At 41.2% G+C, this 25,547-nt stretch overlaps 2 protein-coding genes across 4 annotated transcripts in view; one reads left to right on the forward strand and one right to left on the reverse strand.

Annotated features, from left to right (window-relative positions):
• The window catches only part of LOC130923343 (multimerin-2-like), a 41,154-nt gene extending 34,458 nt beyond the window's left edge, over positions 1-6,696 (forward strand). The window contains exons 8-9 of one of the 2 annotated variants that reach the window (XM_057848991.1): positions 1,049-1,397; positions 4,401-6,696. In XM_057848991.1, the coding sequence (XP_057704974.1) occupies positions 1,049-1,397; positions 4,401-4,816 (765 nt within the window). In that variant the 3' untranslated portion in view covers positions 4,817-6,696. The remainder of the gene's footprint in view (positions 1-1,048; positions 1,398-4,400) is intronic. The other variant, XM_057848990.1, reaches the window with a different exon arrangement.
• A 2,981-nt stretch (positions 6,697-9,677) lies between these two features.
• LOC130923342 (inactive ubiquitin carboxyl-terminal hydrolase 54-like) overlaps positions 9,678-25,547 on the reverse strand; it is a 118,324-nt gene continuing 102,454 nt past the window's right edge. For both annotated transcript variants that reach the window (XM_057848989.1, XM_057848988.1), the window contains 11 exons: positions 22,975-23,136; positions 20,713-21,193; positions 20,549-20,637; positions 20,315-20,479; positions 18,525-18,650; positions 17,985-18,117; positions 17,287-17,816; positions 14,110-14,207; positions 13,932-14,030; positions 13,732-13,864; positions 9,678-10,897 (listed from right to left, as the gene is read on the reverse strand). In XM_057848989.1, the coding sequence (XP_057704972.1) occupies positions 10,500-10,897; positions 13,732-13,864; positions 13,932-14,030; positions 14,110-14,207; positions 17,287-17,816; positions 17,985-18,117; positions 18,525-18,650; positions 20,315-20,479; positions 20,549-20,637; positions 20,713-21,193; positions 22,975-23,136 (2,414 nt within the window). In that variant the 3' untranslated portion in view covers positions 9,678-10,499. The remainder of the gene's footprint in view (positions 10,898-13,731; positions 13,865-13,931; positions 14,031-14,109; positions 14,208-17,286; positions 17,817-17,984; positions 18,118-18,524; positions 18,651-20,314; positions 20,480-20,548; positions 20,638-20,712; positions 21,194-22,974; positions 23,137-25,547) is intronic.

The raw sequence follows: 25,547 nt of genomic DNA on the forward strand, positions 1-25,547 counted from the left end.
GAACCCGAATTGCCCCCATATCAACAAGAAGGGACTCAATATGAACAGGAAGTGATCCTGAAAAGCCACCAATTCAACAGGAATTGACCCTGAAATCATCCATTATCAACAGGAAGTGACCCTGGAATGCCTCAAAATCAACAGAGTGACCCTGAAATCCCCCGGTATCAACAGAAAGTGACCCCGAACTCCCCCCAAATCAACAGCAAGTGACCCTATGTCCCTCCATATCAACAGGAAGTGACCCTGAAATGTCTCAAAAGCAATAGGAAGTGACTCCATATCAACAGGAAGTGATATCAACAGGAAGTGACCCTGAAATGTCTCAAAAGCAATAGGAAGTGACTCCATATCAACAGGAAGTGACCCGATATAGACAGGAAGTGATACTGAAATGTCTCAAAATCAATAGGAAGTGACTCAAGATGAACAGGAAATTACCTCAAAATGCCCTAAAATTAAACAGGAAGTAACCCAATATGAACAGGAAGTGTCCCTGAAAAGCCCCCATAACAACAGGAAGTGACCCGATATTGACAGGAAGTGATCCTGACATGCCCCTAAATAAACAGGAAGTGACCCTATATGGACAGGAAGTGACCCTGGAATGCCTCAAGACCAACAGGAAGTGACCCAATATGAACAATATGAATATGCATTCCCTTAAATCCACAGGAAGTAAGCCCATGTCCTCCAATAGCAACAGGAAGTTACCCAATATAGACAGGAAGTGATACCGAAATGTCTCAAAATCAATAGGAAATGACCTCAAAATGCCCTAAAATTAAATAGGAAGCAACCCAATGTGAACAGGAAGTGACCCTGAAAATCCCCCATAACAACAGGAAGTGACCCTGGAATGTAATAAGCTAGCTATGACCTTAACTTAATGTCAGCTTTAATGGGGACGTCACCCCTACCAACATGGCTGCCCTGAAGCCATGTTGGTAGAGTCAATGGAAGGTCTTTTCACACTTCTACCATGTCCATGACGTCCAATACATTAGATCTTGAATCTTATTTCACCGACCTTTTTGTTTTCTGGCAGTTGGAGGAGCAGATCACGTCGAAAGAGGAAAGGACGGGCACCTTGGAGGAAGCCGTGCGTCTACTGTCCGTCCAGCTGCAGGACAAGCGGGTGTCAGACGGCGCGCCCCCGTCAGCCGGGGAGCCGTCAGAAGAAGTGAAACGTGTGCAGATGGAGATGAAGCGTCTATCGGCGTCCTTCAACTCGCTGCTGAAGGACGCCATCCGCCACAGCGACGTTCTGGAGATCCTGCTGGGCGAGGAGGTCCTGGAGTTCCTGGAGTGGCCCGTTCACGACCAGGAGGCGCACTCCATCCCCGCGATCAGGGAGGACATAAGGAGCCTAAGGCAGAGCCTCCAGCAAGGAACAGGTTGGAGTTAAGAGTCATAGTTGATGATGTCACTGCCTAGACCACACCCCTCAAAGGCACAACCAAGCTTATCTCTTGTGTGGAGAATTATTATTTGCTATACGAGTTATGAACTTGAACACACCCTTTCTGTCACAAGAGTGGACATCTATTCAAAAGCTATTTGCCATATATTACAATAGCACAAAAACTTCAATTTGCTCCTATTGATTTCCAACCCAAGTGACTCACAACCAACAGGAAGTTAATCCTAAATGCCCCTAAATGAACAGGAAGTGACCCAGTATGAACAGGAAGTTGCCCCCAAATCAACATGAAGTGACCTAATATGAACAGGAAGTGATCCTGAAATGCCCACAAATCAACCGGAAGTTACCCGATATCGACAGGCAGTGACCCGATATGCACAGGAAGTGAACACGTGACGCCCTCAAATCAACAGGAAGTGACCCTGAAATCCCCCCATATCAATAGGAAGTGACCCGATATTGACAGGAACCGATATCGACAGGCAGTGACCCAATATGTACAGGAAGTGACCCTATAATCCCCTCATATCAACAGGAAGTGACCCGAAATGAACAGGCAGTGACCCAATATGTACAGGAAGTGAACACGTGACGCCCTCAAATCAACAGGAAGTGACCCGATATTGACAGGAACCGATATCGACAGGCAGTGACCCAATATGTACAGGAAGTGACCCTATAATCACCTCATATCAACAGGAAGTGACCCAAAATGAACAGGAAGTGGCCCAATATCGACAGGCAGTGACCTAATATGTACAGGAAGTGAACCCAAAATGCCCCCTAATCAACAGGAAGTGATCCAATATGAATAGGAAGTGACCCTGAAATGCCCATAAATCAACAGGAAGTGATCCAATATCGACAAGTAGTGACCCAATATGCACAGGAAGTGAACCTGTGATGTCCCCAAATCAACAGGAAGTTACCCCAAAATCCCCCCATATCAACAGAAAGTGACCCAATGTTGACAGGAAGTAACCCAATATCAACAGCAAGTGACCCTGGATTGCCTCAAAATCAACAGGAAGTGACCCAATATGTACAGGAAGTGACCCGAAATCCTCCCTAAATCAACAGGAAGTGACTTGGTGTGGACAGCAAATGACCCTGGATTGCTCCAAAATCAACAGGAAGTAGCCCAATATGTATAGGAAGTGAACTCAAAATGCCCCCAAATCAACAGGAAGTGACCCCGAAATCCCCCATATAAATAGGAAGTCACTCGATATTGACAGGAAGTGACCCTGAAATGCCCCAAATCAACAGAAGTGTTGCTGAAATGCCCCCAAATCAACGGGAAGTGGCCCAATATGAACAGGAAGTGAACCCAAAATGCCCCCTAATCAACAGAAAGTGACTCCGAAATGCCGCCATTTCAACACGAAGTGACCAGTATTGACAGGAAGTGACCCAATATGAACAGCAAGTGACCCTGAACTACCCCCAAATCAATAGGAAGTGACCGAAATCCCCCCATATCAACAGAAAGTGACCCAATATGTACAGGAAGTGAACCCAAACTGCTACCAAATCAACAGGAATGGACCTCGAAATTGCCTCATGTCAACAGGAAGTGACCCGATATGGACAGCAAGTGACCCTGGATTGCCTCAAAATCAACAGGCCCAATATGTATAGGAAGTGACCCGAAATCCCCCCTAAATCAACAGGAACTGACCCAATCTGAACAGGAAGTGAACCCGAAATGCATCATAATCAACAGGAAGTGACCCGATGTTGACAAGTGACCTTACTATGCCTCAAACATCAACAGGAAGTGACCCAATATGAACAGGAAGTGACCCTGAACTGACCCCATATCAACAGGACGTGTCCCGATAGTGACAGGAAGTGACCCTGAAATGCCCCAAATCAACAGGAAGTGACCTAACATGGACAGGAAGTGACCCTGAAATGCCCATAATCATCAGGAAGTGACCCAATATGTACTGGAAGTGAACCAATATTGACAGGAAGTGACCCTAGTATGCCTGAAAATCAACAGGAAGTGATCCAATATATACAGGAAGTGAACCCGAAATGCCGCCAAATCAATAGGAATTGACCTCAAAATCCCTTCATATCAACAGGAAGTGACCCGATATGGACATCAATTGACTCTCATATGCCTCAAAATCAACAGAAGTTACCCTGAAATGCCCCCAAATCAATGGGAAGTGGCTCAATATCAACAGGAAGTGACTCAGGAATGCCGCCATTTCAACAGGAACTGACCCGATATTGACAGGAAGTGACCCTACTATGCCTCAAAATCATCAGGAAGTGACCCAATATGAACAGGAAGTGACCCTGAAATCATCCAGTATCAACACAAATGACCCTGAACTGCCCCCAAATCAACAGAAATGACCTAATGTGAACAGGAAGTGACCCAATATGAACAGGAAGTGACCCTGAAATGCCCCCAGATCAACAGGAAGTGACCCGATATGGACAACAAGAGAACCCGAAACACCCCCAAATCAAAAGGAAGTGACCTTGTATCTGCAGGAAGTGACCCCGAAATGCCCCATATCAACAGGAAGTGTCCCGATATTAACAGGAAGTAACCCTGTATTGCTTCAAAATCAACAGGAAGAGACCCAATATATACAGGAAGTGAACCTGAAATGCCACCAAATTAAAAGGAATTGACCTCAAAATCGCCTCATGTCAACAGGAAGGGAAGTGACCAGTTATGGACAGCAAGTGACCCTCTGTATCCTCAAAATCAACAAGAAGTGACCCAATATGTACAGGAAGTGAACCCGAAATGCCCCCGAAATTAAGAGGAAGTGACCTGAAAATCCCCCCGTATCAACAGGAAGTGACATCCATTCACAAGTTATCATTAGCCTAACTCATCATAGACATCGTTCAGCCTTTAACATTTTGACTACAGTACTTCCTTTTCAGACACTTTCTGTCCTTCAGAATAAAACACCGCTCTTAACTGCGTTTCTCCTCACAGGCGAGGCAGAAGAGGCGCTTTCAGCGGACGAGCCTTCGTCCCGGTGGCCCGACGACACGGCGAAGAACCGCGAATTTGCCGGCCAAGGAGGAGCAAGAACCTCCGGGGAGTCCCCTCGACCTCCCGGGGGCGACGGCGGCGACTTGTGGAAGCTGGAAAAGAGCGTGGAGGAGCTCAAGTTGAAGATGAAGGATGACGACGACGAAGCGGCGATGCTGCGGACAGAGGTGGCGCGCCTCAAGAGAGGCTTGGAGGAACATCTCCGGACCTTCAAGATCATCTTCAGTAACGCCGACGTGCTGGAGAGAAGCCACGCCCCGCTAGAGCTGGACAAGCTCTACCAAATGATGTCCGACAAGGAGAAGAAGAAGCGAGGAAGCGCCAGAAACGGACGTCGCAATCGGAGGGACACCTAAGGGTCGGGTCGTCCCACCCAAAAAAAGACACAACTGGACAACAGCCAAAAGGAAAATGGCTGAGCGAATGATGCAAAATGTGTGACGGTTTCAGCTTGCATTTGGCTACCACTGACGGTAATAGATGTCCAATCTGTTATAACCAGGGGTGGAAAAGTACCCAAAAAATCTACCCAAGTAAAACTACTGTTGGATCGATGAAATTTTACTCAAGTAGTTGTGCAATGATATACTCGAAAAATGACGTGACAAAAAAAGAGCGAGAACCAAAAGTGGTATTTGTCACGTGGCAAAATGGATTTTGCCATGTGGCATATTTTTTTTGCCATGTGGCATTTTTTTCTTTGCCAATTGGCATTTTTTGGGCCATGTGGCAATGGATTTTGCCATGTGGCATTTTTTTGCCATGTGGCAAAATGGATTTTGCCATGTGGCAGTTTTTTGCCATGTGGCAAAATGAATTTTGCTATATGGCATTTTTTTCTTTGCCATGTGGCATTTTTTCGGCCGTGTGGTAAAATTGATTTTGCCATGTGGCATTTTTTTGGCCATTTGGCAAAATGAATTTTGCCATGTTGCTTTTTTTCTTTGCCCTGTGGCATTATTTTAGCCATGTGGCAAAATGTATTTTTGACATGTGGCATTTTTTATTGGTACAGTATGTGGCAAAATTGATTATGGGTTGTGGAATATTGGGGGGTATGTGGCATTTTTGCAGGCCATGCACGTCCATGCCATTGACGGCTATGCACGTCCAAATTTTCCATTCGTTTTAAATGGCAGAAAAACGTGTGGTTGTGATTTTTGACCACACACTTCACATAACAACGCATCCATTTTGCCACATACAAAAAAAAAATGCCACATGTCAAAATGCATTTTGCAACGTGGCAAAAAAAATCCACATTGCAAAATCAATTTTGCAACATGGCAAAAAAAGCCAAATGGCAAAATCAACTTTGCCACATGGCAAAAATCCATTATTCCACATGGCAAATTCCCCTTTGCATTCTCGCCCCTGCTGCACTTTTGAGCACAATAGTAACGGTACTCATTTTGTTTTTTTGCTAAACCTGAGCGCTGCTCTCAATGTAATGTAAACGACTGTATGTTAGCCGCCCTAATTAGCACGTTGCGCCCCTCGGTAGCAGCCGTAGATTTTGTGTCATCACCGCCAGTCAACATACTTACTTACATACTTTTACGACTTGTGTGAAGGTGAGCCACATCCAATATGGCGGCCACGCGCAACCCCTTTCTTGACATAATACGGTTTCTACTATATACTGGCACGCAGATACGAATTTATTATTGTGTTTAACTTTGTAACAGAAGCGTTTTCAAATATATTTCAGTAAATGAACTTCAATAGACTTATGTAAAATACTCCAAAAAGTACGTTACAGAATACCTACTTCGTTACCAAATAAGAGTAAATGTAATTTGTTGCCTTCCACTAGTGCTATTTGATATAACAATGTCTATTGAAATTGTCATCCGCCACTTCTTCCTGCAATGCATATTTTGGCCAGCAGATGGAGTCCATAGACATGTTAGCTTCGAGGTGTCCCACATTCAATTTTAATGGTCAAAAACTCCCATTGATTTCCACTGGCCCTATTCGACATTCATTCAAAAGCACAAAAACTTGCATTCACCCCTATTGATATCCAACCCAAGTGATCCTGAAATAGACAGGAAGTGACCCTGAAATGCTTCAAAATAACGTGACGTGACCAGATACAGAGGGGCAAATAATCCCACTTGAAAATATTAGAGAGGCCTGTAATTGTCAACATGGGTAAACTTCAACCATGAGAGACAGAATGTGGAAGAAAAAAAAAGAAAAGAAAATCACATTCTTTGATTTTTAAATAATTTATTTGCACATCATGGTGGAAAATAAGTATTTGGTCAATACCAAAAGTTCACCTCAATACTTTGTTATGTACCCTTTGTTGTCAATAACGGAGGCCAAACGTTTTCTGTAACTCTTCACAAGCTTTTCACACACTGTTGCTGGTATTTTGGCCCATTCCTCCATGCAGATTTCCTCTAGAGCAGTGATGTTTTGGGGCTGTCGTTGGGCAACACGGACTTTCAACTCCCTCCTCACCCCGTGGCGTCAAAATGATATCAAGAACGGTGAGCCAAAATCCCAGAACCACACAGGGGGAACCTAGTGAATGACCTATTGTACAGAGAGCTGGGACCACAGTAACAAAGGCTACTATCAGTAACACAATGCGGCGCCAGGGACTCAAATCCTGCACTGCCAGACGTGTCCCCCTGCTGAAGAAAGTACACGTCCAGGCCCGTCTGCGGTTCGCTAGAGAGCATTTGAATGATCCAGAAGAGGACTGGGACAATGTGTAATGGTCAGATGAAACCAAAATAGAACTTTTTGGTAGAAACACACGTTCTTGTGTTTGGAGGAAAAAAAATACTGAATTGCATCATACCCACTGTGAAGCATGGGGGTGGAAACATCATGCTTTGGGGCTGTTTTTCTGCAAAGGGACCAGGACGACTGATCTGTGTAAAGGGAAGTATGAATGGGGCCATGTATCGAGAGATTTTGAGTGAAAATCTCCTTCCATCAGCAAGGGCATTGAAGATGAGATGTGGCTGGGTCTTTCAGTGTGATAATGATCCCAAACACACAGCCAGGGCAACAAAGGAGTGGCTTCGTAAGAAGCATTTCAAGGTCCTGGAGTGGCCTAGCCAGTCTCCAGATCTCAACCCCATAAAAAAATTTGTGGAGGGAGTTGAAAGTCCGTGTTGCCCCACGACAACCCCAAGACATCACTGCTCTACAGGAGATCTGCATGGAGGAATGGGCCAAAATACCAGCAACAGTGTGTGAAAAGCTTGTGAAGAGTTACAGAAAACGTTTGGCAACAAAGGGTACATAACCAAGTATTGAGATGAACTTTTGGTATTGACCAAATACTTATTTTCCACCATGATTTGCAAATAAATTCTTTAAAAATCAAACAATGTGATTTTCAGTTTTTTTTTCACATTCTCTCTCTCATACCCATGTTGACAATTAGAGGCCTCTCTAATATTTTCAAGTGGGAGAACATGCCCGATTAGTGGTTGACCAAATACTTATTTTCCCCACTGTATACCAACCATCAGAGCATTGAGACATGCCCCCCAAATGTCCCAAAATGATCTGATATGACTAAGACACGTCCCGCAAATGTCCCCTAATGACCTGATATGACTAGGAGACGCCTCCTAAATGTCCCCAAATTACCTGGTATGACCAGGACAAGCCCCCCAAATGTTCCCAAATAACCTGATATGACTAGGACACGCCCCCAAATGACCTGATATGACTAGAACACGCCCCCCAAATATCCCCAAATAACCTGATATGACTAGGACACGCCCCCCAAATGTCCCCAAATGACCTGATTTTACGAGGACACGCCCCCCCAAATGTCCCCAAATGACCTGTTATGACTTGGACACGCCCCCCAAATGTTCCCCATGACCTGATGACTAGGACACGCCCCAAATGACCTGCTATGACTAGGACACGCCCCCAAATGTCCCCAGATGACCTGATTTTACGAGGACACGCCCCCAAAATGTCCTTAAATGACCTGATATGACTAGTACATGCCCCCCAAATGTCCCGAAATGACCTGTTATGACTAGGACATGTCCCCCAAAATATTCCCAAATGATCTATGACCAGGACTCGCCCCCTAAATGTCCCAAAATGATCTGATATGACTAAGACACGTCCCGCAAATGTCCCCTAATGACCTGATTTTACGAGGACACGCCCCCAAAATGTCCTTAAATGACCTGATATGACTAGTGCATGCCCCCCAAATGTCCCGAAATGACCTGTTATGACTAGGACATGTCCCCCAAAATATTCCCAAATGATCTATGACCAGGACTCGCCCCCTAAATGTCCCAAAATGATCTGATATGACTAAGACATGTCCCGCAAATGTCCCCTAATGACCTGATATGACTAGGAAACGCCCCCTAAATGTCCCCAAATGATCTGATTTTACGAGGACAGGCCACCCAAATGTTCCCAAATGACCTGATATGACTAGAACATGCCTCCATATGTCCCCAAATGACCTGATATTACTAGGACATGACCCCAAATGACCTGTTATGACTAGGACATGCCCCCCAAAATATTCCCAAATGGCCTATGACCAGGACTTGCCCCCTAAATGTCCCCAAATGACCCGATATGACCAGGACACCCCCCCCAAATGTCCCCAAATCAACAGAAAGTGACCTTATATTGTCCCCGAAAATGTCCCCAAACATACCTGGGTGGGGCTAAGGTCTGTATCTTGACACAGCAAGACCCAGAGTAATTTCTCCAGAAATTGCGTTTTCGAGTTAATATTAACTTAATTTAAAGCAGTGTTACAAGTTAGCACAACAAAATTAATTGATGATTAAATATCTTTACATTTCAACAAATGTTTGCAACTTCCTGGATAGTTTTAGGTGGCAGTACTTTTTGATAGATTTGTGGCAGGTCAATTAAAAAAGAAAGCGAGTAAAGGAACTTTTTTGTTAAACTTAATAGTAAAAAATGAATGTGAAAGGATTTTTTTCCCCCCATATCACGCAGCACTACTTTGCACCCTTGGTTATAACTACAGTGGTAGTAAACTGTCATGTTGATGGCACTAGACGTTCAATCCATTTCGCTTCTCCCAGTCCAAACCGATTGGACGTCCGGCACCGTCAATACGAGGCAACGACTTAATATCTCAGAATATATATTTTAATTTGGATAACACGTTTCTTATTTTAGTAAATTACACTTAAAACGAAAAAATTCTTCAGTTTAATTCCCTTCAGATTGTGAGCAACCTAAACCAATGAAAATATTCTGTTCTTTTCTCATCTGCTGAGCAGCTTATGTAAAAAAAAAAAAAAAAAAAATGCTGCCAAATCCTTTGAAATATTAAATATTATATTTATGTACAAATAAAGTCCTGTACATTAGGTCACTTCCTGTTGATTTTGCGGGATTCCTGGGTCACTTCCTGTTGATTTTTAAGCATTCTAGAGTCACTCCTTGTTGATATCGGGTCACTTCCAATTGATTTGGAGGTATTCCGGACTTCCTGTTGATATCGGGGGACTTCGGGGTGACTTTTTGTTGATTTGGCGGCATTTCTGGTTCCACCATTTTGGAAGAAACGCCATTGAACAAGTAATATTATGGTAGCTTTAGCTTAACATGCTAAGCTCCCACCAGTAAAGTCGCTGATAATACCTCGACATATTTTGCGCAATGAAAAACAACCTGAAAAAAAAGATTTTTAAAATACTTTAATCATATTAATTCTATCGAGTACAAAAATAAGCATCAAAAATAGAACCAACACAATTCCAAACCTGAAGACTGACTAAATATGAAGAAAAATAAGAAGCTAAATCGCTAAGCTCGCAATCCAAATGTGCATATACGTATACATATATTTGCGAATATACTTTCATTTACTGAATATTTGGATATAGTATATGTGAAGTTAAAGGCTATAGGAAGAAAACATGCCATTAGCTGGGACTTTTTGGAACAATAGCATCAGGATTTAGCTTATCGATCGCCATTGACAGCAATAGACTTTTTCGGACCATTAACATCTAGCATGTTATATATATATCGTATATAGATCTATTTGTGTTGCACGCTACAGTAGCGTCCGTCTGTCTTCTTCGCGGGCGAGGAAGACGAAGAGGAACGCAACTCTGGCGCAGGCACATGTGGAAAATGCCGCCACGGTGGCGTTCGGTAGCGACTCACGAAAGCGGCGCAGGAACGGCAGAAAGGACGCGGCAGCTCGCAGGGGAGACGGCGACACAGCGGGCACGTGGCGGCCGCGATAACACGCCGGTCACCGTCGGGCGGAGACCGGGCGTCGGCGGAGAGGCGGCCCGCTCGCGACGTGGTGGCGTAAAGACCGCGAGGGGCGTCGGGGAACGTCGAGTTCGAACGGCGGGGAGCGCGAGGTAGAGTCCCGTAAATCAGGGGGGCGACGTGCTCCTCATCACCGCGGAAACGCCAACCGTCACCTAATGGCAAACGAGAGAAGAAGAATGACAGTGGGAAAATAAACAAGGGATTATTTATGCGTTTAAATAATGAATAATTTAAATTATATATTAATTAATAATTTTGCACTTTGTCATTTAATTTAAAATATTAAAGAAAACAAATCAGCCCAATTAAAAGGAGAATATTTGATTGTTTAATTCATAATAAAAAAAGCAAAAACCTAAAATAGTAAAATAAAAAGGTAAATTTTGTGCTTTGGAAAAAAAAAGAAATAAATGAAAATAAAAATAAATATTTGTTTTTTGTAATTTTATGAATTTCGAATAGTAAAATAAAAATAGGATGATTGATCAGTTTTGTCCTTTTATGTCATTTAAAATATCAATTAAAAAAAATTAAAAATAAATAGACATTATTGTTTTTTTCTTTTTTTATGAAATAAATTTCAAATAGTAAAATAAAACAAATCATTAGTTTTGTCCTTTTATTTTAAATATTTAAAAAAAACAATAAATTGACAAGAGAATATTTTAAAAATTTTTGCCTTTTTCAATTAATTGAATTTCAAGTAATTCTAAAAAAATACTACTAATAATAATAATAATTTGTTTTGTCCTTTTATGTAATTTTATGTGAAATTTAAAAACTAATACATTGACAAGATAATATTACATTATTTTCTTTTTTAATGTATTAAATTTCAAATAATTAATAAAAAAATAAAATAAATTACTGATCAGTTTTGTCCATTTATGTAATTCTATTTATATTAAAAAAAAAAAATCAACAAGCGAATAATTTTTTTTTTTGTTGCCTTTTTTAATGAATGAAATTTCAAATAGTAAAATAAAGATTATTGATCCATTTTGTCCTTTTAGTTTTTTTTTCATTTTTTTAATGAATTAAATTTCAAATAGTAAAATAAAACAAATCATTAGTTTTGTCCTTTAATTTAAAATATTTTTTTTTTCAAATGAATAAATTGACAAGAGAATATATAAATATGTTTTTGCCTTTTTCAATTAATTGAATTTCAAATAATTATTAAAAAAATACTACTACTAGTACTAATAATAATTACGTATTAGTTTTGTACTTTTATGTAATTTTATGTAAAATTTAAAAACTAATACATTGACAAGATATTACATTTTTTTTTGCCTTTTTAATGTATTAAATTTCAAATAATTAATAAAAAAAAATAAAAAATAAATTACGGATCAGTTTTGTCCTGTAATTTTATTTAAGGTATTTTAAAAAAAAAAAAAAAAAATCAACAAGAGAATATTATATTTTTTGCCGTTTTTAATGAATTGAATTTCAAATTGTAAAATAAAGATTATTGATACGTTTTGTCCTTTTATCTAAAATATTAAATTAAAAATATATATATAAATCAACAAGAGATTTTTTTTTTGTGTGCCTTTTTTGAATGAAATGATTTCATATACTAAAATCAGTTTTGTTCTTTTATGTCATTTTATTGAAAATGTCAAAAAACAACAAAAAAACTTAATAACTATTGTTTTTTTCCCTTTTTTTATGAATTAAATTTCAAATAGTAAAATAAAACAAATGATTAGTTTTGTCCTTTTATTTAAAAATATAACAAAAAGAATAAATTGACAAGAGAATATTTTAATTTTTTTTTTGCCTTTCAAATAATTGTTAAAAAAAAATACTTCTACTACTGCTAATAATAATTATTAGTTTTGTCCTTTTATGTAATTATATGTAAAATTTAAAAACTAATACATTGACAAGATAATATTCCTTTTTTTTGCCTTTTTTAATAATTAATTAAAAAAGAAAAATTACTGATCAGTTTTGTCCTGTTATGTCATTTTATTTAAAGTATCAAATAAAAAAAAACAAATCAACAAGAGAATATTATATTTTTTTGCCCTTTTTAATGAATGAAATTACAAATAGTAAAATAAAGATTATTGATCAGTTTTATCCTTTTATTTAAAACATTACATAAAAACAAAACATAACATAAATCAACAAGAGAATATTTTAATTTTTTGCCTTTTTTGAATGAAATATCAAATATTAAAACAGGTTTTATGCTTTTTATTTAAAATTAAAATAAAAACAAAACAAAAAAATATTTAAATCAACAATAAAATATATTGACATGAGAATATTTTAATTTTTTTTACCGTTTTCAAATAATTGAATTTCAAATAATTATAAAAAAAATACTACTACTCCTAATAATAATAATAATTACTTATTAGTTTTGTCCTTTTATGTAATTTTATGTAAAATTTAAAAACTAATACATTGACAAGATAATATTACATTGTTTGGCCTTTTTTTTAATAATTAATAAGAAAATAATAAATTACTGATCAGTTTTGTCCTGTTATGTAATTTTATTTAAAGTATTAAATAAAAAAAAACAAATCAACAAGACAATATTATGTTTTTTTTGCCTTTTTAATGAATGAAATTTCAAATTGTAAAATAAAGATTATTGATCCGTTTTGTCATTTTATTTAAAACATTAAATAAAACAAAACATAACATAAATCAACAAGAGAATATTTAAATTTTTTGCCTTTTTTGAATGAAATAATATCAAATACTAAAATTAGTTTTATGCTTTTTATTTAAAATATCAAATAAAAACAAAACAAAACAAATATTTAAATCAACAATAGAATATTTTACTTTGTGCTTTTTTTATGAATTACATTTCAAACAGTAATATAAAAAAAGATGTTCAGTTTTGTCCTTTCATGTCATTTGATTTAAAATAATATTCTTTTTAATGGCAGCTAGTGAGTTAAGTCAATGCTAGCGTGGAGAAGTATGATGATGCTGATGAAGAGGAGATGTTTACCTAAGGTCGACGAGGTGACATGGTGTACTGGCGGAGGTGCCAAACGCGACCGGACGCCGTGATGAAAATAACCGGACGAAGGAGAGGAGGTGACGGGACGAGGGAGCGTAGAAGAGGAACGGGAACAGATCTCCTATATTCAAGAGAGTCAAATATGAACGAATAACTGAGGACGCGTGCTTGACTAGCGCGTGACTTACCAAGTTGCGGGCGAGGCCCAAGTCGAGATTTCGGGTGACGCGTCGAAGGTTTTCCGCGCTGTAACTCTCCGCGTCGCCGCCGTCATCGTCGTCTCCTTGCTAGCGTGCGGTAAAGCCACGCTACCAGTTATTCTCCATCACGTTTACGGCACAAATGGCGTCATTTACGGCTGGTAACCTTGCGGGCGAGCGTAACAGGCATCCTGTAGGCGCATCTCTCCATCTCTGCCGTCGGCGTTTTGGAACGTCGCGCCCCAGACGGGATTCTCCTCACTTCTGTGACAACAGAAACAAAAACAAGTTCGGTAGCTTCGCTAAAAGTGGAATTGAGATTTTGACGCCGACTGTGCTAGATGTCCATTTCAACTGGAAGGGGGCGAATGAACGTTCGACTCAACCCCCTCAAATTTAGCATTTTTTTGTTTTGTTTTTCATTAAAAACAAGGAAACAATGTCAAATGTCTCTTTTTATACATTTCTCAGGTATGTACAGCGCTATGAAAAAGTATCTGATTCTTTTAGAATTTCTCACATTTCTGCATAAAATCACCATCAAATGTGATCTGATCATTGTCAAAATCAGACAGATGAAAAAGCAGTGTCTGCTTTAACTAAAACCACCCAAACATTTAAAGGTTTTTATATTTTAATGAGGATAACATGCAAACAATGATATAAGGGGGAAAATAAGTAAGTGAAGCCTCTGCTTAAGAAGACTTAAAGAGCAATTGATAGGGTTGTTCCGATCATGTTTTTTTTTCTCCCGATCCGATCCCGATCGTTTTAGTTTTAGTACCTGCCGATCCTGATATTTCCTGATCCGATTGCTTTTTTTTTTTGCTCCCGATTCAATTCCAATCATTCCCGATAATTTTTCCCGATCATATACATTTTGGCAATGCATTAAGAAAAAAATGAATAAAACTCGGACGAATATATACATTCAACATACAGTACATAAGTACTGTATTTGTTTATTATGACGATAAATCCTCAAGATGGCATTTACATTATTAACATTCTTTCTGTGAGAGGGATCCACTGATAGAAAGACTTGTAATTTTTAAAGGATAAATGTGACTTTGTATATTGTGACTAAATATTGCCATCTAGTGTATTTGTTGAGCTTTCAGTAAATTATACTGTAGCCATTTAACTGTTCTGCCCAAATGCATGATGGGAAGTGCAACCATGACTGTGCGTAGTGGTACCAATTGATATATCTTCTCTGCGTTGGAAAATAACATAGGGTGTTAAGAAAAAAGATCAATTACTACCTTCTACTATCTATTTTCCCCACATTGCTTCCCACGATATTTCTAATCATTGGGAGAGGGATTGTAAGGCTTTAGCCAATTAAAAAAAGGCTCAAAAGGCTGCCAAAATTCACTCTACTCATTTTACGCTGCCTTTTAGCTCTATATACAGGTAAAACGGCGCCATTACAGATTGAGCGCGACAATGTGTGAGTGGATCCTGCAGCGCATGCATTAATTGCATTAAATATTTTAACGTGATACATTTTTAAAAAAAAAATTAATTACCGCCGTTATTGGGATAAATTTGATAACCCTACCTAAAGCCTAAACTAAAGACTCTGGATGAGTGTAACATATTATGTTTGTAACGTTAAATACAATTAGAAAACGATTTATTTAAAAAATAAAAAAAAATTAAAAAGGCATGGCCGATATTTTTTTGCCGATTCCGATACTTTGAAAATGACGTGATCGGACGATGCCGATCGATCGGGACATCGCTAGTTTTAATTAGGGCTGTCAAACGATTAAAATTTTTAATCGAGTTAATTACAGCTTAAAAATTAATTAATCGTAATTAATCGCAATTCAAACCATCTCTAAAATATGCCATATTTTTCAGTAAATTATTGTTGGAATGGAAAGATATGATACAAGACGGATATATACATACAACATACTCTACATAAGTACTGTATTTGTTTATTGTAACAATAAATCCACAAATGGCATTATTAACATTCTTTCAGTTAAAGTGATCCACGGATAGAAAGACTTGTAGTTCCTAAAAGATAAATGTTATAGTTACAAGTTATAGTAATTTTATATTAAAACCCCTCTTTATGTTTTCGTTTTAATAAAATTTGTAAAATTTTCAATCAAAAGTAGAGTTAATATAATAATAAGAAGAAGAATAAAAATAACCATAACAAAAATAGAGTGACCAAAGTCTGACTAAGTTTTACGTGTATTTTGCATAGCTATTTTGATATGGAATGCCAGTTCATTTTGCATTGTTGTTTAACTGTTTGTCAGAATAGGGCCTCATTACTATAGACTGAAGTGCTTTTCTTTTTGCGAACATTATTTTTTTTTGGGAGAGATAGAAATATTATTTTTGTTGTGCTTTCACTAAACGATACTTATGTTTGTTGTGAAGGAGTTGCCGAAGCTTATGCCAATAAAAGGCGCGGTCCAAAGAACGCCTGTGTCCACTCGCCTTTACTGTATAGCATATATCTGTACATATCTTACCCAAAATACAACAAGAGACACATAATTGCCACTAAAAGAAAGAAAACTTACCGAAATATGTGTGGAGCACAAATAGCAATTTGCATTGCATTGTGAATAAAGTATAAACGTCTCAACTACGAATTCTCCCACGTTTAGTAGAAATAACATAAGTATGGAACGGCGCTGCCCCCAAGCGGCCGGTGGCATCTCTTCAGTCTTAATGTCCATAAATGGCCCCATTGTAATCTTTTTGAGGCAATGTGCGAGCGGGTCAATCAGTGCATGCGTTAATTGCGTCAAATATTTTAACGTGATTAATTAAAAAAATTAATTAATGCCCGTTAACGCGATAATTTTGACAGCCCTAGTTTTAATATAAAATTTCTATAACTTGTACTCACATTTATCTTTTAAGAACTACAAGTCTTTCTATCCATGGATCACTTTAACAGAATGTTAATCATGTTAATGCCATCTTGTTGATTTATTGTTATAATAAACAAATACAGTACTTATGTACAGTATGCTGAATGTAAATATCCGTCTTGTGTCTTATCTTTCCATTCCAACAATAATTTACAGAAAAATATGGCATATTTTAGAGATGGTTTGAATTGCAATTAATTACGATTAATTAATTTTTAAGCTGTGATTAACTCGATTAAATATTTTAATCATTTGACAGCCCTAAAAAATACTTGTTAGTTGCAGTCCAAGTCGATGATATATTTTCATAAACAACACTGGCCATACGATATAATGCAGCGGGCCGGATCTGGCCCCCGAGCCGCCAGTTTGTCACTGATTAATTAATTATTATTTATTTTTTTAAATTTTGGTAGGAATCTAGCATTTTTTACCTGTTTTGTTGTTGCAGTGCATGCTGGGAGCCAGCAAGCTGGCCCGATACAATGAGTCCAGCTCCGACAGCTCCTCGGCGGGAGGCTCCGCCCCTCCTCCCGCGGCCGCTGCCGTTGCATTGTGGGAGTTGTAGTATCTCTTGACATTTTGTGCCCAGCGCTCAACGGGCAGCATGGCTCCGTCACCCCTCGGACAAGTCCCAGTTTGACGGCTAGCGCGGTGTATAGCCAGGTTTTGGTCAAGGGTGGAGTCGATCGGTTGATTGACATGAGGGTCCGATGGTAAGCAGGACCACTTCCTGGCGGGGGGTCCGGGGAGGAAAGGCTCTTCCTCCATCAAGTCAGGTGGTGTAGCAATGGAATCAGACGGCTGGGGGATTTCGGACGGGAGCGGGGCCAAGCTGCCGGACCGCCGCGCTGGAGGGGCGGGGTCAGGTTCGAGGCGGGAAAGCGGAGGAGGCGGGGCGGGAAGAGTCGATCGCTCGTCGGAAGTGTTTGTCAGAAGTATTTGGTGCGAGACAGGCTTTTCACTGCGGGGACAGACAAAGTTTGCGTATGAATTCATAGATTTAACTGATTGGCTGCCATCCATTTGTATGAACATTTGTCTACCGCCGCCATATGTCATCTCATCGCTAATTCACTTCCTGCGTGTTTTTAAAGCCGTCTCCTGATTGGTCAATCAGACTTTAGAGTACCTGGGCTGCTGCCGTTGTTGATGCTGCTGTTGCAGTAGCAATAGCTGCTGCTGCCGGCCGCGCGCTCTCCTCAGGCAGCGCTGCAGTCGGCCGTGAGCGCCCGAGACGCCGTCGCCGGCTGACGCTAGCTTAGCTACTCGCGGCCGCGGCGCCAACGCGAACAACAGAAAAGAAAAAAGATGCAGAAAACAACTTGACAAATGAAGACAAACGGAAATGCTAATGCGATGATCAATTATGTGAACAGGAGTTTGAACATAACAGCTTACAAAAATAATTTATAAATATTGTAATCATGATAGGAAGTGATCCATAAATGCCCATAAAAGGAGTGTGAAATAATAGCTCAAAGAGATTTATTTAAAAAAATAAATGACACATGATATGTAGAAATATAAAAATAATATAAAACAATACGAGTCTGTCCGCTTTTTTAAACGCCGGTAGTGGCCACAAGAGGGCACCATTTATTTCAAAACAAACTGAAGGTAATGCTAAAGCAGCCTCATAAGTATACTAAACTAAAGATGAGGATCTTACAGACTGCGTCGTTGACCACTGAGAGGGCGGCGGCGACTTCGCGCGCTTGCTCCAGCCGCACGGATTGGTCCAACAGTAGCTCCGCCTCCGACACCTTCAGGCACCGATCTAGACTGTCGCATTTACCTAGAGAGGGAAATAAACATTTACATTTGTGACCGCCAAATTATTTTTGGGATACACCCGATTTTTGTTTTATACTGTTGTTTTTAATGTGAACCAAAATCAACAGGAAGTGACCCAAAATAAACAGGAAATGCCCTGAAATGTTTAGGAAGTGACCTGGGGTTGCTCCAAAATCAACAGGAAGTGTCCTGAAATTGCTAGGAAGTGACCAAGAGTTTCACAAAAACCTACAGGAAGGAAATGACCCAGAAATGGCCCAAAAACAAAAGTGAGGGATACAAAAAAAAAACAAAACCAAAAGAAAGTGACCCGAAATTAATAGAAAATGCACTGAAATCAACAGGAAGTGACCTGGGGTTGCCGCAAAATCAACAGGAAGTGACCAAGAGTTCCCCCCACCCCAAAAAAAACACAAGGAATGAAATGACCCAGAAACGGCCCAAAATCAACAGCAAGTGACCCAAAATCTAAACGGAAGTACAACAAAAGTGCCCCAAAATCAACAGGAAGTGACCCAAAATTAATAGGAAGTGCCTTCAAATCGCTGGTAAGAGATCTACAGCCCCCCCCCCCAAAAAAAACAGGAAGGATATAACCCAGAAACTGCCCAAAATCAACAGGAAATGCCCCACAATTAAAAGGGGAGTTATTCAAAAGGACCCTAAAATAAACAGGAAGTGACCCAAAATAAAACAGGAAATGCCCTGAAATGTTTAGGAAGTGACCTGGGGTTGCTCCAAAATCAACAGGAAGTGTCCTGAAATTGCTAGGAAGTGACCAAGAGTTTCACAAAAACCTACAAGAAGGAAATGACCCAGAAATTGCCCAAAAACAAAAGGGAGGGATACAAAAGAACCCCAAAACCAAAAGAAAGTGACCCGAAATTAATAGAAAATGCACTGAAATCAACAGGAAGTGACCTGGGGTTGCCGCAAAATCAACAGGAAGAGACCTAAAATCAACAGGAAGTGACCAAGAGTTCCCACCACCCCAAAAAAAACAAAAGGAATGAAATGACCCAGAAACGGCCCAAAATCAACAGCAAGTGACCCAAAATCGAAACGGAAGTACAACAAAAGTGCCCCAAAATCAACAGGAAGTGACCCAAAATTAATAGGAAGTGCCTTCAAATCGCTGGTAAGAGATCTACAGTCCCCCCCCCCCCCCCAAAAAAAACAGGGAGGATATAACCCAGAAACTGCCCAAAATCAACAGGAAATGACCCACAATTAAAAGGGGAGTTATTCAAAAGGGCCCTAAAATAAACAGGAAGTGACCCAAAATAAACAAGAAATGCCCTGAAATGTTTAGGAAGTGACCTGGGGTTGCTCCAAAATCAACAGGAAGAGACCTAAAATCAACAGGAAGTGACCAAGAGTCCTACCCCGCCCCCCCCAAAAAAAACAAAAAAACAACAGGAATGAAATGACCCAGAAACGGCCCAAAATCAACAGCAAGTGACCCAAAATCGAAACGAAAGTACAACAAAAGTGCCCCAAAATCAACAGGAAGTGACCCAGAATTAATAGGAAGTGCCCTCAAATCGCTAGGAAGAGATCTACAGTCCCCTCCCCCCAAAAAAACAGGAAGGATATGACCCAGAAACTGCCCCAAATCAACAGGAAATGACCCACGATTAAAAGGGGAGTTAGTCAAAAGCGTACCCTGGATTTGTAGCTGGTCCAGGTCCAAGTACTTGCTGGGTCTGGGGTTGAAGCCGAGCCGGGCCTCCCTGTCCTTCTCCTGCTTCCGCTGTTTCTCCTCCTCCCGAGCCTTCTTCAGCACCTCCTCCTGAAGCTCATCCAGCTCACTGCGGCCCGCGGGGGGCACTGTTCACCAAGGCGGACGCATTGAATACAAGTGGGAAGCCTCAAGTCAGAGAAAACTGCTTGTCGTACCGGGGCTCCCCCTAGAGGCCGAGAAGGCCTCCTTCAGAATACCGTCGCTGCTTTTGGATCTCGTGTTCTTCCATGAAGGCACTGACGGTCTGAAGTCACAGCACATATTTCAGCTAATGTGTGACAATATACTTTAGCGACTGAACGAACGTCAGGGTTCTCACCGGTTGAGCTCCAGGCTGACGGGGCTCCCGCCGTTCCTCTCGCTGCTCTCGTATCCGCTTTCCATTCTTTGGATCAGTCGGGACGAAGGCGCTTCTCCGAAGACGGGAAGCGTACCCTCCCGCCGGGTCGGTAAAGCGGCGACCCCCCCATCCTCCGCGGCGGCGGGGGTCACCCCGCGGTCCGTCGGAGGGGCGGCCAGCGGGCTGTAGCCGCCCTGCCTGCGTCGTGCGAAGACGCCGTCGATGTTGAGCGCCTCGCGGCGGGGCCTCCAAGACGGGCGGCACCTCGCCGAGGCAGAACCCGCTTCGGATTCCCCGTCGGGCTCGGAGGAGGGGACGATCCCGGCGGCCGGTAGAGGGGAGGACGAGGAGAGGGCTCGGCTGTGGAGAATGTTGCTCATGCTTTCCTTCAAGTCGCGGAGGCGGCCACTGGGCGAGGAGAAGGACGGGCGGGGAACCCGACGCTCTTTTAGTGTCTCTCCTGGGAAGGACCAGAGGAAGTCATGGAATTGTGGAATGGAAGTGTCAATTGGGAGGCAACATGTCAAAAGACCAAAACATATCGTAGCGAATAGTTGGGGTGGAGCATACACAAATGAAACCCACACAAAGTGGAACCCAGTATTGTGTAAATCCCTTATAGGTGTGGTATGTTGACATCCTATTCTATGATGCTTGATCGCTAATCCTGGCACGGAGTTTCTCTACTTGAATATGTCTAATTGCACCCAGTCATGCATGAATACCATCAGACCGTATGATAGTCCTGCAGAGAAGTGGAAATGCAGTGCAGGGGTCGCCCCAGGTCCACGGCCCCTCCCCAGACAATCAGAGAGGGTGAAACGGTGGAGCCCATCCCTCCTCCCGCAGCTCAAGCCAGGGGGCCGCTGTCATTCCCCCGGGACCTACGGTGGTCCCCCGGACTATCCGCGCCCCCAATAATTCAGGGACGGGATGATGGGACTCGTCACGGCCCCTTATACCGCCCCTCCTCCCCGCCACCCGGTGCCCAAGCCGCCGCTGCAACACCCAACCGACACGGCACACCACGGGACCCCCATGGCCAACTAAACCCGGGGCAGGACAGGGTCCCCACCCGAAGTGGGTGACACCCCGCCGGCACACTGGCAGCGACCTGCGCCCAAGGCTGGAGAGCGCCAAGAAGCCGCTGCGGGACCAGAGCTTTGATCTTCCCCCAACCCCGCAACCAGCAGCCAGGCGAAGAGGGGGCCACGCCATAGAGAAAAAGTGTTGGACCCACCTACCACTCTATTACTGTGGCTGCCAGGCCCCTGACTGGTAGTCATTACCCAGCACCGTGATGGGGTTGTGTGGGGAGGGTATTGCAGTCTATGCATTAAAAACAGAACCCGGTTGAGGGCAGTGGGACCGCCGCATGGAAGTTCCTCCCCGCTGCAAAGCTCAACGCTCCACATCGAAGCCCCCTCAATGGAGTATCATGTAAGTGGTGCATTAAAAGAGGTAAGGAACTGGCGAGGCCTGCACTGGGGAGGGAACTTTTACGTCACCCCACCCCACCAACCGGTCCCAGCCTCCCCAAATCCTCTGTGTATGATGCATTAACATCAAGGAGGAGCTACCCTGGGACTGTACGCCCCCCAAAGACATGAATGAGTGTGTAGGTGCTAGAGGTGAAAGATATTTACAGTGCAAAATTGATGAGTGCGTGGGGTCCTGCCCACCAGAACTAACAACTGCAGGGCGAGAGAAGCACCAGGGCCCCGACCACCCTCAGCCCCATTCTACCCCCAGTGCCCCACCCTCCAGGCACTCAGTGCAAGGAAACGTGGCCCGGGCCGGCCCGGGAGGGCACTGTACCCGCCACCCCCAAACTTAAGAGGGGGGCAGGCCCAAACCACAGGGGCACCCACGCAGCACCTATGAAGCTGTTATATGAAGAGAAACTGTAGGTCCATCGAGAACCCATAGATGTGTGCCGGGGACCAGTAAAAGGCATATTTTAAGTTGTTAAAATTTTTGAAGTTGGTCTCTCTTTTTTTTTTTCTTTTTTTAAACAGAGGGTTTATTTTATTTGGAAAAGTTGTTACATTTATCATTATTAAAGCATCCAGAGGGGACATAACAATCTAAATATTGGTTTGATATCAGATTTTTTGGATTTGGACAATCTTGAGATATTGGTTAATAAGTCATGGTCGGACAATTTCACGATTAAAAGTAACCAACAACGCATATACTTTTGAGAAATAACCGTCGTAACAAAAATAAGTCAAGTCACACCTACGGCTTCCGGACCGCAGAACGAGGATCCGCACGGTCCCTCGTAGCGTCGGGAAGTCGTCGGAGGGTCCGAGGGCCGACGAGCGGCCGTGGGCTGGCGGGACGAGATGCTCTCCGTGGACGAGTCTGTGCGAGTGTCGCTGGAGATGGACGGCTCGCGGCCTGAGCGGACAAAGCTATGAGAGGCCGTTTACGGCGAACACATTGAAATGTTTACACGCACACAATGAAAACATGCACACACGCTGTCTCAATGTGCACGTATTCACAGAAATCCTCACACGCTGATAGTGCTGCAACGATTAATCGATTAACCCTTTAACACCGAACGTGTCGGCAGCGACGCATTTACGCATATCGTCTTTGAAGCTTCGTCACGCTGTAATTACGTCACCCACGCGCCGCTGGTTGGTCTCATTTGAAAGTGCGGAAGTTGATGTCCACACCAGTTTTTATTTGAAGTCAATCGACCAAGAAAAACGGGAGATAATGTCATTTAAGTTTTATAGTTTTATTGCACTCCTAAAAATGCATTAAAACACTGCATGGACCATGTATATATTTCTATATTTCCATCATTTCTTGTCCTTTTTCAAAACCGAAAGCAGCACAAAAGACTACACATCCCAAGAGCCGTTTTGATGTCAAGAAGGATGAACCGAATGTGATCATTTTTAATAAATTTCCGAACGAGGCGCCAACTAATGAAAGGGAGGCATGCGACGCAAGCAACGGCCGGTTGGATTGAGCGAGCGACTTTGAAACATGCAGAATGAATATAAAACTACATTTAGCGGAAGCTAATGCATTATTTCATTAACTCAAGGAAGAAGATAAGCCGTATTTGTTGTCTTTTTCTTTGCATGAGTTGGCGTCTCGGCGAATAGAGGTGACGGCAGCGCGCAAACGGCGAAGAGTAGGCTGTGTGACATTGTGTGTGACGCAGCTCCGTGACCTGTTCAATATTTATTGAGTGTGCAAAAAAAAATAATAATAAAATAAAATAAAAAATATTGGGTCGCATGCCTGGAAATTTTGAATTGAACTGAACTACTTGTCAATATTTTTTTAAATACTTTTTTTCAATGTTACATATATTTTTTCTTCACTATTCAATTTTTATGTAGATGTTTGTATGAGAAGCTTGATTGCATGTAGGTATATACTTTTGATAAAGTGATGGGTACAACACCTATCTTCACAAAGAGATATCCTCCAAACCCTTTTTGTGTTAGATTATATATATATATATATATATATATATATATATATATATATATATATAATTTTTTTCTCACTATTTTGCATCGTATATAACCTGTTTTGATCATAGTATGTGTAAAGGCCAAAAACGCCTATGACCATACCTGCTGTTTGTGTTGAATTGTCAAACATAAAACTATTCAATCTTATTTTTTCTATTGAATGTTTATCCTAACAAGTTGAATAAATATGATCAAGCTTCAAAACGGTTGGTCGAGCATGTTTGGTTGTCAGTGGGACGTCAACATTACAAATTTTGAAAAAAGATTTTGGGATTTTTTTGTCTTTTTGGGTCCAAAATGTGGATTATAATTGGTCAGTGAAGAAAACAACAGTTTGGACATGAAGTTCAAGGTGTCTTGAAAAAAGGGACCCAACTTGGCCATTGTAAACAATTTTTTCTGTGAAATATAAAGGCAACATCAAATGCATGCAAATTCGGCCAAAATAGGCTTAGGTGTTAAAGGGTTAACTCGAGGAATTCCATTAGAAAAACGTTTCGAATTTTGCTGCTTCGAGGTTTCATTCAATTTAAGTGTTGTTGGAATGTTTTGTTTTGAAGGAGTTTCTTTCACTGAGTTTATCAATAGTAGAAGGCTGAACGTCAATCGCTGCCAACCCTCCAGGTTCTAAGGGATTGGACGTCGTGCATCATCAATGGCAGCCAAGAAGGTTTAACTTGTGAAGTCTCCTTCTGATTGTTGAGGCATGCACTTTCATATCAACGGTAGCAAGAGCTCGCTTCAGGTCCCATGATGACATTTTAAGAATTTTGGAGACTTCTTTTAGCATACTGCGGTCTGCTCTTGGGGTGAATTGGCTTGGACGGCCAGACCTGGGCATGTTGGCAGTTTTTTTGAAGGTCCTTCACTTGTAGACAATTTTCCAGACAGTGGAATGGCTGATATCATATTCTTTTGAGATCTTTTCAATTCCCTTAACAGACTCATAAGAATCTACAATCTTCTTTCTGAAAGCCTCAGACAGCTCCATTGTTTTCACCATGGTGTTTTCCCTCACTTTAACAGTCAGGGGCACATCAAACTAGATGTGAGGTTAAAATAAGGCAAGCCTCCTTCAAAACACTGGGTAATTATGTTCTAATCATGTGCACCTGATGTGATACACCTGTGTATGATTTTAGCCATTTTAAGCGGGATTAAATGTGGGGGGTGTCCTAATTTATTCCTCAACAGAAAACATTTATTTAAAATGACATTTTACAGAAAGTTATAAAAAAATATCTTTTTGTCAGTTTTGTTTCGTTCTATTACTTGAATCTCTCAAGATTGTTAAAAATTGATAGTATA

Source organism: Corythoichthys intestinalis, chromosome 10 (assembly GCF_030265065.1).
Source record: "Corythoichthys intestinalis isolate RoL2023-P3 chromosome 10, ASM3026506v1, whole genome shotgun sequence".
Lineage (NCBI taxonomy): Eukaryota > Metazoa > Chordata > Actinopteri > Syngnathiformes > Syngnathidae > Corythoichthys > Corythoichthys intestinalis.